The sequence below is a fragment of the Eptesicus fuscus genome, chromosome 9 (assembly GCF_027574615.1).
Source record: "Eptesicus fuscus isolate TK198812 chromosome 9, DD_ASM_mEF_20220401, whole genome shotgun sequence".
Lineage (NCBI taxonomy): Eukaryota > Metazoa > Chordata > Mammalia > Chiroptera > Vespertilionidae > Eptesicus > Eptesicus fuscus.
Window position 1 is genome coordinate 41,528,817 of NC_072481.1, and position 14,284 is coordinate 41,543,100.

Below are 14,284 nucleotides of genomic sequence, written 5' to 3' on the forward strand. Positions count from 1 at the left end.
TAGTCACAAAGCTGTGCCTAGTTACAAGGAATACTGGAAAAGTAGTCTCTGCCAAATGGCTCCTTTTCACTTTGAACTCCCCATTATGGGTCAGGGAATACAAATTTTGGTGGACAGCTAACTATCTTTGCCATAGTGTCTGAAAGAAAGGTTCCATGACTGAGCAGAAGAGAGAAAATAGAAGAGTCTGGATATGCAATTTCACACAGCTGAGTTCCAAGGGCTATTATTGGTAGTTACTTTACTTTTCCTCTTGCTTGCCAGGGTGTAGCAGTCAGTTTAGGCAAGTGTTGCCATGGTAACAAACAATCCCAAATTCTTAGTGGCTTAGTTTTTGTTTGTGGTAAAAGTTTATCTGTATAGTATATAAAAGCCTAAGTGACCGAACGACTGGTCGACCAGTCGCTATGATGCGCAGTGACCACCAGAAGGCAGATGCTCAATGCAGGAGCAGCCCCATGGTGGTCAGTGCGCTCCCACAGCCAACCTCCCATGGCCTGCCAACCTCCTGAGGTCCCTCCTCCCCAGCTAGCTGATCCCAATTGGCCCCCATCGGCCCCGATCACTGGCCAGGCCGAGGGACCTCACCCATGCACCGATTCGTGAACTGGGCCTCTAGTATATATATAAAATGTTGATTTCTGCTCTGATTCATGTTGCCTTTACTCCAGGTCCTAGGCTGCTCTCTGAGAGATTGCTGGCTTGTGGCTGAAGAAAATTAGATCATAGAAGAACTCACAATATCTTTTAAGCTACATATTGTTAGAAGGGACATATTTCTTCTACCCAATTTTAATGACCCAAGTAAGTGATTGGGGTTGACAGGATGGTGTTGACAATTCTCTCACTGGGAGAAGAGTGAAAAGACACAGGCTAAGCCTAAAATCAATGAAGTAGGGAAGTATCCCCTAGGACCATGGTCGGCAAACTGCGGCTCGCGAGCCACATGCGGCTCTTTGGCCTCTTGAGTGTGACTCTTCTACAAAATACCATGGCCTGGGTGAGTCTATTTTGAAGAAGTGGCGTTAGAAGAAGTTTAAGTTTAAAAAATTTGGCTCTCAAAAGAAATTTCAATCATTGTACTGTTGAAATTTGGCTCTGTTGACTAATGAGTTTGCCAACCACTGCCCTAGGGAGAAGACACATTTTTGGACAATAGTTGTTTTGAAAACAGTATAATATATCAGAGAGGGGAGCCAGAATTCCTACCCTTTGGGGTCAGGGCACTGGAAGGTCCTGTGACATTACCAACCAATTTCAAGGGCAAGTCATACCTTCAGTTGTTGGCAGTCACTCATCATTAAATAGGGGATTGGATTTCTAGTCTTGTGACTGTTACAGGTTATGTCCTGCTCTCTGGGACTGCTCCCAGCACCCCTGAAGCTCTGAGTCCAATAGTCTCTGGAGGACAGCACCCTTGATGAGGAAAAGAATCCCAAATCCTGGCCTGAGAGAAGAGTCTATACAACCTAGGGTGTGTGTGTGTGTGTGTGTGTGTGTGTGTGTGTGTGTGTGTGTGTGTGTGTATGTTGGGAGAAGAGGATAGCAAATCTTGAAAAACAGTGAGGTGAAAAAGAGATTAGATGTGGCTTGGACATGCTCTTTCCTTTCCTGGTAACATCATTTCTCTTTACTCACCTGGAAAAATCCATCTCTATCCCAGGGTGAGCACAGTTGTCTTCTCCCCCAGGGAGCTCTCGCTAATCCACTCAGACAAAGACATTTACTTCTTATTGTGCCCTCCTTCTTCACAGGAAAAATATAGGAACACATACTTATCATACACAGACAACTATTTATGTACTTGTTATTATGGGCTGAATTGTATCCCACATAAAAGATATGTTGGAGTCCTAACCCCCAGCACCTCAGAATGTGGCCTTATCTGCAACTAGGATCTGTACAGAGGTCATCAAACTAAAATTAGGCCATTATGGTGGGCTCCAACTTAATATGACTGGTGTCCTTATAAAAAGGGGGAATTTGGACACAGAGGCAGATATGCACACAAAGAGAATGCCATGCAAAGATGAAGGCAGGGAACAAGGTGATGCATGTACAAGCCAAAGAACACCAAAGCTACAAACTACATGAAATTAGGAAAGAGGCATGGAACAGATTCTCCAACCAACCATTGAGACACCTTGATTTTGGACTTCTAGCCTCCAGACCTGTGAGGCAAACCATTTCAGTTGTTTTAAGTTACTCAGTTTGTGGCACTTGGTTATAGCTTTCCTAGCAAACTTGATTGCACATCTCTTCCTCCAGTTTCCTCCCCCTTTCTGAGCCTCCTCCCCAACTCAAGTCAGTTCTAGAGGAAAGGATTTTTTTCTCTCTCTTCCCTTTATTTCTCTTTCTTTCTTTCTTTCCTTCTTTATGTTTTCTCTCCTCTCCTCTCCTCTCCTCTTTCTCTCTCACTCTCTCTCTCTCTCTCTGATGTCTAGAAGGTCCAGGGTTTATACAATCATAGTTGCAATTATTGGTCAAACTTTACATTCTCTTTGGCCACAAGGAAGGGTAGCGAGTGGATTAAAAGAGAGATCAATTTTAGCAAAACAAATTGGAGCTGGAGCTGCCTAGAGAGGAAAATGATGACAAGAAATGAGGTCCACATCTCTGAATGTATTCAAACCTAGAAAGGCTGAAGGAAACTCTGCTTAGGGTTGTTTCCATGAGAATGTTGAGAAATAGCTTTGCTGGTTGGAATCTTCTAGGAAATGCTGATCAGTGTTTTGTAATTCCTGTGAGACAGAATCTGGGTAGCCATCCCCTCCTGGAACTGTTGAAGATTGTGTGGGAGAGTGGAATGAGTGTTTTGAGCAAGGGCTTGGTACAAGGTGCCAATTTCTTTCCATCAGATGAGTCTTTGTCAGAGTTCAATCTGCTTGTGAATTATTCTGGAATCCATTCCCAGCAGAGCCATCTGTTCACAATTGTTCTACCATCTGACCATTTACCCTCTATCAACACCTGTCCCCTGGGCACTCCCACTAACAGTTAGAGTCAACCCATTGTTCAACCTGGATAAACTGAGTCTGAGGAGAGACTGGAAAGGAGAGAGGGGAGGAGGAGGGAGGCCTTTCAACACATTGGCATTCAGGGCCAAGATGTGTCTGGGGAGGCCCAACCAAGCCTTCATACAGAACTTAGGGAGAGAGCATGTGGCCCTGCCAGAGCCATATTGTGCCCCAGGCAGTCTGATGCCTCCAAAAATAATATTGATGCCTTTTGTTTGGAAACTCTTTGTGGAGGCTTCCCATTTCCCAACAAGCCACGCTAAATGCTGGTCCTCCCCCAAGCCACTTTGCCTTTTGCAGAGTCCCTCGGCCAACTGTGCAGGCAGATGAGGGGCCCTGAATGCTAATGAGGTGAATGGCTGGCATTCCTGAGGCACCCCAGCTCTGGGAACCCCGCCTTTGTTGCTAAGGAGCCTTGGAACTGTAGCTGAAAGGCTCTAACAAGAGGGGGGAGCGAGGAGAGGGAGAGAAGAAAGGCAAGCATTTATGTTCAGAGCTTCACAGTTCTCTGACCATCTCCAAAGCTGTCCAATTTCTGATCCCAATTAGAATATCAAACCCTGTTATTGTTTCTCTTAATAATCTTGGGAAATTCCTTTGAAGAGTCAGTGAGCACTTAGCAAATGTTTTGGACAGTGTGCTCCGTACCGTTGTACTTCTGCTTGTGTGAACAAACCACGCCGAGCATCCTGAAAACACCCTTTATTCCAGTCCCCAGAAGGCGGTCATGAGGTTGGAAGAACTAGAAGAGCGTGAAAGCTGTTGAGTTTTCAAAATGTTTATGTGAGAGCTCCATTCAACAGATGTTTTCCAGGTGCCCACTTAAGGGTGAATCTGGGTTCTGTGCTGGGCACAAAAGTGAGCAAGATCTTGGTCCTGGCTTGAAGTAAGCTTGAGACTTGCCAGGGAGACAGATCTCACATACTAAAGAAAACTCTGTGGGTTATTTGCTCTTTCTGTGATCCAGAGAGCACTGTTGAACTTGAAGTGTGCTCTGAATTCTAACCCTTGCTTAGTCCCTCACAAGCTGTAAGTTCTTAGGCAAGTACATTTATCACCTTAAGCCTCAGTTTCTCATCTGTGCAATGGGCATAGTAATACTAACCTAGCTGGGGTATAGTGAAGACAAGTGCAGGTGAGAGAATCAGGAGCAGGAATGTGGAGGATATAGTTTCTCAGGATCCCACTATCAGTGAGCCAACTGTTGGCTTGGAAGGTGTCTGTACCTGAAAAAGACAACTAATGATTTGGCCTATTGAATAGGGTATATCAAAATACTGTCTAAGAGTAAAGTACTAAGCCGGTTTCCCTTTATGGAGCATGTCTATGTGCCAGGAATAATGCTGGGCAATTTGGAAGCACGATCCTCTTACCACGAGAGCAAGCAGTGAATTGCTCAGCATCACACATCTGGGAGAGTCTGCCCAGCTAGGGAGACCCAGTGCCTGTCTTTAGTGCTCGTTCTGTCTTCAGAAGCTGAGGCTTTCGAACAGTTGGGGAAGACACAGCTGACACCATGACTCTCCAGAGCATATAGGAAGTTAACCCGTCCACTACACACAGACACTCACTTGGAAAGGTTTGGCTAGAGAAAGTTGGTCAAGACCACAGACACCCTCTACTGTGTTCGTTAGAACTTCACAATGACACAGCCATAAGGAGTATACAAAACACCACTGATCTGAGAAGAAAGAGAGAGAGAGAAATAAAAGTTTTTTTTTCATAAGCAAACCATGGAGAACTCCTAGCATGGAGGTCACAACAATATTCTGAAGTGTGATGACCTCATAGCATTTTCCTGTTTGTGTCCAGGGGTTTGGTTTGTTGATTGAACCTCTACATTGTCAACTTGATATCTAAACTTTTCTCTATGACTAAAGTGGAATTTTGGTTCTTCTAGTGTTTACTCAGAGAAAAACTCATGAATATGTACTTCTGCAAAGAGCAAGTTTTGTATGTCTGTGCACAATCACATATACACACACATACACACAAACACATGCAACAGATCTTGAGTAAAGTAGTGGAGATTCTCAGATAGGAGTTGATCCAAGAGCAATGACCACTTGGCTCTAGAAGGCAGATATATCTCAAAATGTGTTTTTGCTGTAGCAGAAAACTTCACCTCTATATGCCATCTCACACAGACTGTTGTTTAAGCTTCCTGATGCTCAGCAGCTAAGGGAAGGGACATAAGAAAGGTCCATCTCTAGCATGCGCAAGGAATTGTTCAAACAACATGACCTTCAGGGTTTATAACACTCCTCTGCAAAGATAGGATTACTCCCATTTTACAGATGGAAAAACTGAAGCTCAGGGAGAGCCAACAACTTGCCAAGACTACCACCTCCTAATTGTTAGAGCTGAACTTTGGCTATTTTTAAAGCTTATTCTTTTTCTACTCTGTGTTGAAGTGTAGGTGATGGTCAGGGACAGTGACTGTGGATCTAGATCTGGCCATGGCTATCCTACTTCTAGAAGTATTCACCCAATCAACTCTACAGAAGCACAGGGTATGCACCATCTGTAGTCACCTAGCTCTGGGGACACCTTTCATGCTATGCCAATGGAGTTCCCTACAGTTGTCTGACTTGGTAGCTAATGAGGTTCTCATATATTGGGAGCTATACATAGATGCTGGACATAAAGAATTGAGCCAGGTATAATCATTGCCCTTCAGGGCCTTATGACTTAGTCTGATAACCCCAGCTTCACGTTCAGGGCCTTCCTTTACCTCAACTCCTTTTCCAATCCATTCCCCCACAGAGAGGTATCTTAAGTATCATGGGACCAGTGCTTTCCAAAATGCCCTATACATCTGCCCAGTTATCATCAGGCCCAACCCAGAAGCTTTCTTGTCATTTCCCTGAGGCTCTGTTTCCTCATCTATGAAACTGAGCTGTAAAAACTGCCTTATTGCGTTGTTAGAGTTGAATGAAACAGAATATGTCAAGTTCCTAGTGCATAGTAGTTGCCCGTGCATGTTGAATTGTTTGATCTAACATTCTAATTTTCCGCATTTGGTATTTTTAGCATGAGAAAGTCACATCTGTTGACTTACTTCTCTGACCTAAAAGGCAGCTAGTAGGTCCAAGAGTTCTAGAATGTTATAGAGGTGATCAGTCTGCCTCCAGAAGCATTTCTCTGGGCAACTCAAGGATTATAAAAATGAAAGCAGGTTAGACCAGAGGGCCCTTAGAGGTCATTTATGTTAGTGGATCCAAATGATTTTGTTCATAAGGTTTTGTTCAAAAGACATTATGAAAAGACACCTACTGTATACAATGGATAAATGAGGGTACTCAGAGAGCTTTCTGTTTGCTTTTTCCCTTGAACCCAACTCCTCCTGCTATCTCCCATACAGATGAGAAAACCAGGATCCAGGTCATTCGGCATTAATGATGGTCCTGGGAACACATTTGTATCTGAAGTCCTGGACCAGTGTTCATCAATGAGCTCGTGCTACCTGTGTGGTGTGTAAGTGTGTGTTGGTGTGGGAGGTGCAGAGTTGAGGGTGTGGGGGATGTTAATGATAGAAGAACTGAAAATTGCTGGAAAGTTTTGCTTGATTTTTCTGCCAAAAGAAGTGAAGAAAATGCTACCTATTTCTAGAATTCTTTGTCCCAGGAGTCCCTCCTCAAAACTTCTATCCAGTACTCTGGGAAAACATCCCTGGAGACAGTGTAACATTATCTAGTTTTGTGCTAGAGAAAATATTGGGCTTGTTTAGAAAACCTCAGTTGGAATTCTACTTCTTAGTATTAAGATAATATATTGTTAATAGTTTTATTTTTCCTATAATGTGGAAATATTTTCCAGAACAGTGACTAGAAGAAGGGCTGACTTACTTATCCAACAACAATGTATTTAGGATTATTATGTGACAGGCATTCTGGGGAATTGACACCATCTAGCCTGTTTTTTATAATATGAAAATGCAGGGTTTGCAAAAACATAGTTTGATCAGCAATGTAGAAAAAATATGTAATATTCATAATAAGCTTTATTAGAATAGAAGGGGATTTTAAGAAATTGGGTTCTTGCCACTTTAGAAGAGAAAACCTGATTTTCTCGGATCACTTTGAGCTGCTTATGAGCGAGCATCACAGCCAGAAACCAAGGCCAAGTCCAAAGCATCTACATTAGCTGCATCGGCCTCTACCCTGACAGCGCCTGCCTCCACCACTACATTCGGGCTGGGGATCAACATGTGTGCGGGTAAAAAGGGAGATAAAGGAAACATCTGTTCTCACAATATGGGCTTGTTATCATAGCTCCTTTAAGTACTGGAGTGCTGGTTCCAAGAGCATATTTTCTCCCGAACGGAATCTCCTCAAGGCCTGGTCGATTTTCCGAGGGCTCAGGGACAGGTTGTAAATGAGGTTGTAGTTGTGAATGAGGCGCCTGGCTCGTTCCTTCTCCAGGACTCCTATTATTAGGTGGGGTTGGTGGGACATTTTTAAAAGAGGACAGAGAAAACAAAAAAGAATACAAAATATATTAGCTTGAATGACTTTGGAGTAACCATGAAATACTAATATTTTTGAAACTTTAAGCTTCTTAAAAATCAAGTGACACCTTAAAAAGATATTTCTAGTCCAGGTATGCATCATAGATGCCAGGAGGATTTTTAGGGTGACTTTGGGGAGAGGAGATGGGGGTCCAGTAATATCTGTAGATAGATTATAAAGCAATTTAAGCTTGTTCTTTGTGGCCATAAAACTTAAAAAGCCAAGTTTTGAAATAGATGGGGTGTCTGCTAAAATAATTTTTAATTGTTCTGGTTTATTTTTATCTGTGAAGTATCCAAACATATTCCTAAACATGCAGGATTCAAAAAGCATTTTCATGCCTTTCTGGAAATGTATTTACTGTGACTCCTTCCAGCTTGCTGTGTAATCACAGGTAAACCACATAACTCCTTGTGGCTCAGAGTCTGAATCTGTCTATCAGAGATGGCCATGTTTATCAATATTGGATTTACTCTGGTATCCACGTGTTGTATATACAGGTGCCAACCTGTTTTCCATGGTAAGGTTAGGTAGATTTCAATAGTTGCAAAGAGTTTAAGTGTAGAACGTGCCATCAGATAAGATCAACAACTCATTCATATGCCCCTAATTGTGAACTTACATATGTCAGACACTGTGGTTGGGAATATAGAGGGGTTATAAAGGTGGTCTATTACCTCAGGAAACTTCCAACCAGTTGGAGCTAAAAGATATGCAAAAAATTAACTAAAGTACAACAACAATAACGATAATGACTGATACTTATATATAAACTAGAGGCCCAGTGCATGAAATTCGTGCACTGGGGTGGGGGTTGTCCCTCAGCCCAGCCTGCACCCTCTCTTGGGATCTGGCCTAAACCAGCAGTCAGACATCCTTCTCACAATCCGGGACTGCTGGCTCCCAAACGCTCGCCTCCCTGCCTGCTTGATTGCCCCTAACCGCTTCTGCCTGCCAGCCTGATCACCCCCTAGCCACTCCCCTGCCAGCCTGATCGATGCCTAACTGCTCTCCTGCTGGCCTGATTTCCCCCAACTGCCTTCCCCTGCCAGCCCGGTCGTCCCCTGCCGGCCTGGTCACCTCTAACTGTCCTCCCCTGCCAGCCTGGTCGCCCCTAACTGCCTTCCCCTGCTGATCCAGTTGCCCCCAACTGCCCTCCCCTGCTGGCCCTGTCTCCTCCAACTGCCCTCCCTGCTGGCCCAGTTGCCCCTAACTGCTCTCTTCTGCCGGCCTGGTTACCCCCAATTGCCCTCCCCTGTAGGCCTGGTCTCCCCCAACTGCCCTCCCCTGCAGGCCTGGTTGCCCCCAACTGCCCTCCCCTGCAGGCCTGGTCACCCCTACCTGCCCTCCCCTGCAGGCCTGGTCCCCCCCCCTCAACTGCCCTCCCTCCCCTACAGGCCCAGTTGCCCCCAACTGCCCTGCCCTGATGGCCTGGTTGCCCCTAACTGCCCTCCTCTGCTGGCCTGATCACCCACAACTGCCCTCCCCTGCCGGCCATCTTGTGGAGGGCATCTTGTGACCACATGGGGGCAGCCATCTTGTGCGGGGGCATGATGGTCAATTTGCATATTATCTCTTTATTATATAGGATTCACCATTTTCAGGCACCCCTACAAATATTTTACCAATAACGATTCACTCAATCCCCACGAGAACCCATTTTACAGAGTGAGAAACAGATGTGGAGATGGCAAGTCACTTGTCCAAGGTTGCTCAAGTCCATACATTAAATCACTTCTCTAGATTATAGAATTAGGGGAAGTAGAGTGTTTCTAGTCAGGCTCATATTGTTTTCTGGATATGTTCCTTGATTGTGAAGCTCTGTGCTAGCGGAATCAATGAGAAGGTTTTAAATATCGAGATGAAAGATACATCCCTTAGATGTTGCTTTACTACTTTCTTGTACTTGTGCAGACTGTAGTAAATGATTGTAAAATTCATGAGAGAGAGGTCTAGTGGATGCCTGTCATCTCTGTGTAAGTTACCAAATACTGTTTCCACTGGAATGTGTAAGGACTGTTAAGCAAAATGTGCCCCTCTGAGCTCCCATCCAATGGGTGTTCTTATCAGTGGGCTACAGACAGGTGGTCCTAATGTGATTTATTCCTTCCACTTCTATTCTGTCTTGCCCAGTCCTAGTCTATATCCCACCCATCCTATCCCAGTTTGTTTGTTTCTATCCTATTCAGATTTGTTTATTGTCTATCTCTTCTGTTAGAATGTTGGTCCTTTCTTCTGCAGAAATCTTTTTCTTTGATGTTGGCCAAGGGCATTGCTGAAGATCTCTGGATTGGGTGGCTGCTGTTGGTCTGGCCTGGAATTGATCCCTCAGGACACTTTCTCAGACCCTGTCTTTGGAGTAAGTGTCTGCCTGGGAAAAGTACTTTAACCTTTTGAGCCTTGGTTTCTTCAACTTTAAAATAGGGATAATAAAATTTGTATAAAAAATCAGTAAAATAGCAAGTGCTTAGCAAAAGGCCCAGAACTAGTAAGCACTCATTAGTGCAGTTAATACCAGAGAATAATTATAGCAATTATAACATCAACATTGTTTAAAATATATAAGAATGTATTTTAATAAAAAGAAATAATTAAAAACATATATCCATATATACTTCAGTGTATATTTTAATTAAAAATTTTAAATAATGTTAAAAACACATTTAGGAATCACCACTAGTATGTGTGTGTGTGTGGGCATTTTCTACTACTTTCTAAGCTTTATCATTGGTAGGGACTCCCTACTGTCAAACAAAAGTCCATTGCCGGCCCTGGTTGGGTGGTTGGTTGGAACGTGGTCCCATACCCCCAAATGTTTCAAGTTTGATTCCCAGTCAGGGCACATACCTAGTTTGCAGGTGTGTTCTCTGGTCGTAGCAAAGAGGAGGCAACTGTTCGTTGTTTCTCTCTCACATCAATATTTCTCTCTCTGTCTCTTTCTCTCTCTTCCTCTGTCACTAAAATCCAATAATAATAATAATAAAACATATCCTCAGGTGAGGATTGAAAAAGAAGCCCATTGACTGGCATTTGTATCTGTCTGATTTACAGTCATTAGGGGCTGCCCAGGACAGCTGCCTGAAATAACCCTTATAATCCATCTTAGTGATAGAAAGCTGGTCTTTCTCCCACCAGAATCAAAATGAAAGAAATAAGAAGAACCTCTTTAGCATCCACTTCATTCTATAGTTCACAAAGCACATTCAGATCTCATGTGACCCTTTTTCAAATCTGGAAGGTACATTTTATTATTATCCATCCTCTTTTATAGAGGAGGGAAAGGGTCACAGAATATAAGTGATTGGCTTTCAAGACTCAGAAATTGGTAACATCTGAACTTGAATTTAGGTCTTTTGGTAAAAGTCAACAAAGCAACAAAAGTAACTCATGTTCTTTCTGGTATGTCATGGGAGTTTGGTGTAGTGGGAAGTCCAATAGATCTGGATTTGAATTATGGTTCACCTTCTTACTTTGAGGTTGGCTTTCTCCTCCAAAATAAGGACACTAATTCCTTCAACATGTGGTTGATGTGCGGTGTCAGTGAGGCAGTGCATGTAAAGTCTAGACCCATCCAGAGAATGTCCTTGAGGGCTCTCATTGCATTCTGTCACCTTGAACTCTAAAATACTTTTTATCCAGCCTTTAGTTCACTGGGAAAATTCTAAATCTACCATTCATCCCAACATTTATCTCAACTTCCCTTCCTTCTTTAGAAAACATGACCAGTTATTCAGTCATTTCTTATTCCTTCTCCTCAAGGATATTTTCTTGACAACCCCCATTAGAAAATAAGCACAAAGTAGGTTCCCAGAAATGCCAATTTGATGATGGATGGTCTGCCATCATCCTGGATGGAGGACACCCTGGCCTACATATTTTCTTGCACATAATAAAGAACAGTGATTCATCAGTGGGCAAAATAGGTATCATCTGCTCAGTGTCTAGAATGGGGCAGTGGTGGTCTGCTGAATACTGGGCTTAATAAGCCAACAAAATGACTTCAGTTAATCCTCTTTCCTAATTAAAGATAGTTATAGATGTTTCCAGATCTGCCTGACACATTCCTTGGCTGTTGAGGAACTACTGAATTTCTTAGAAACAGAGAAAACAGACATAAATAGTAAAGAGGCCATGAGAAAGGCATTTCAGATCTGCTGGACTCTGCCTCCAAAGTCAACAAAATGCCATTTTTCCTCAGAACAGTTCAGAAGCATGAGAAAGGTCCTGGTCTTTGGGGAGTCTCTTAGCAACTAAGTTTATGATCCATCATCCATCATTGTAAATCAGCATTTGTTTCTTTGAAAATGTCTTTTATTTTTACTCAGTTTTCTGTTTTTGTTTCATTTTTGTGTGTAACTCATCACCACTCTCACAGTACTGGTCTGAATACCTAGAGTCATGATTATTTCAATAACCTTTTAATCTCCTTTTCTCCAGTATCTTCCCTAAATGATCTATCTCAGCTTTCCTTGTGTTGTCCTCTGGGTGAACCTTTGCTGAACACTGGGTAGAGAATGAAGCCCCACCCTAGCTCTCAGGATTCATAATAGCATCTCAACTTCACTAGTCAACCAACATGAGTCTCGAGTTCTGACCTGTTCATGCCCTTCGCCAAACTTCATTCCAACCTCCAAACTTTGCAGAAGATGGTTTCAAACTTGGAATGCACTACCCACTTATCCAAAGTCTACTGCTCCTCAGGCCAATCTCAAGCTCTCTTTTGCATGGAGCCCTCTCTGAGTATCCCAGCTCACATTAGACAATGAGCTTCTTTTCCTCTCTCTCACTGTCCTTTGGACTCTTTAACTCTTATATGTGTCTTTAATTGTAATACTTTACTATATGCTGTTTTTTTTTTTAAAGATTGGTATCAAACTATTGCTAGTCCCTGTGTCTTACCTTCTTACCTAAAAGGCCTTTGAGGTCAGAGGCCATGTCTCATTCTTTCTTGTTTCCCTCCCAGTCCAGCCTCTAGTACAGTGCTGGTCTCATAAGAGATGCTTAATAAATTATTTTTTGATTCAGCTAAATAAATTTTCATTGGAAAACTTCCTTTCTTTGTTATAATTATTAAAAGTCCTTGGGTGATTGAGGGTAGTTATTCTTCATGTGGTCTATATTTAATTTCCTTGGGCAATTCAAAACAAAATGAAACAAAAAGAAAAACACAGAGAGAATGAAAAGACAGGCATTTATATTGTTGTATAATTGCTTCTAGGGAGTACTGATGTGTACGCTAACTTTTAAAAAATTAATTACTTTCAGTTTTATTGAAATATAACAGCGTGTGAATTTAGGGTGTACAATGTGATGATTTGATACATGTATGTATTGCAAAATGTTTACCACAATAAGTTTAGTTAAAACAACCTTTACTTCACATAATCACCATTTCGTTGTTGTCGATACTGTTATGGTGAGAACATAAAAGCTATACTCTCATATCAATTTTCAAGTATACAAAGAGTATTGTTTAATCACCACCCTACACAGTAGATCCTCTGAACTTATTGCTCTTATAACTGAAAGTTTGCACCCTTTGATCAATGTCTCCCCATTTTCTTTAGCAACCACAATTCTAATCTCCATTTCTTTGAGTTCAATGTTTTTAGATTCCACATATCATAAACTAACTCTTCATGAACCACAATATGTGATTAAATACAACAATTTCAGTCCATGTGCTTTTTTATAAGCTCCCTCCTTTCCATTCCCCAATTCTCTGAGTTCTGGAATTCATTCTCTCACTTGGACATTGCAATGGCCTCCATTCCTTTTTTCCTGCTTTCATCTTCTTTATTCAGTCACACCATCAAGGATCTTTATGAAATACAACTTTATCACATACTCCCCTGCTTAGAAACTACTCACTGTCTTTTCATTAAGTTCAAATTCTTTGATCCAGCATCTAAGAGCTTCCTAGATCTGGTCCCATCCCATATATCCACCTCTATCATTTAATATTCTTCTTTAAAATTTTTATTATTATTTTATTTTTAAGTTTTTTATTTATTTTTTGTTTTAATTTACAGTTGACATTCAATTACTATTCTTCTTAATAGCACCTATATTCTACCCAAACCAAACTCCTTGCTTTGAGCTTTACACATAATACTTTGCTTGGCCAACTTGCACCTTTGCCAGGAAGGAACCTGTATTTCATTCCTTTGTATACAAACTGCCTTTTATCTTAATGATCCATTTCACATTATGATCCAGTCCCTGATCACCTCACTAGGAAGGAATTCTCCTTTCTCTGAATGCCCACACAGCACATTCTAATGGCATTTAGCGCCTTCCATCTTGGATTTAGTTATTTGTGTACATTCATGCATTTATTTGCTGCCTCAAAACTATGTTAAACAGAATTGTGCAAGGTGCTGGGGTAAAAAGGTAATGTAGTCTACTGGTGAGATAGTACTAAGCCCTTAGACTAAAAAAATACACTGTATCAAATATGATAATGGATGTTAAAGAATGCTGAGAGACCAGATAAAGGTTTGCCTGGGTCTGTCTGGGGAAATCAGGGAAGTCTCAGAGGAATAGTGCTTCAGTTCCAACATATAAGATTTATAGGTATTAAGAAGCCCGGTGGAAAAGATGGGAGGTGTCAGGCGGTGGGGTAGGTAGAAAAGAGGCAAACAGCTCAGATGGAGGGTGTAGGGTTAGAAAAGGCAAGCTCCAGGAGAAAGCAAGGCAAGTCTGAGGAAGGCAAGTTATTCATTATGACTGGGTAAGATATGCTAAAAGAATAAC

At 42.1% G+C, this 14,284-nt stretch overlaps 1 protein-coding gene across 1 annotated transcript in view; it reads right to left on the bottom strand.

Annotated features, from left to right (window-relative positions):
- Positions 1-7,285: 7,285 nt before the first annotated feature.
- C9H1orf87 (chromosome 9 C1orf87 homolog) overlaps positions 7,286-14,284 on the bottom strand; it is a 74,857-nt gene continuing 67,858 nt past the window's right edge. Inside the window, exon 11 of the mRNA XM_054721291.1 lies at positions 7,286-7,446. Within this exon, the coding sequence (XP_054577266.1) occupies positions 7,286-7,446 (161 nt within the window). The remainder of the gene's footprint in view (positions 7,447-14,284) is intronic.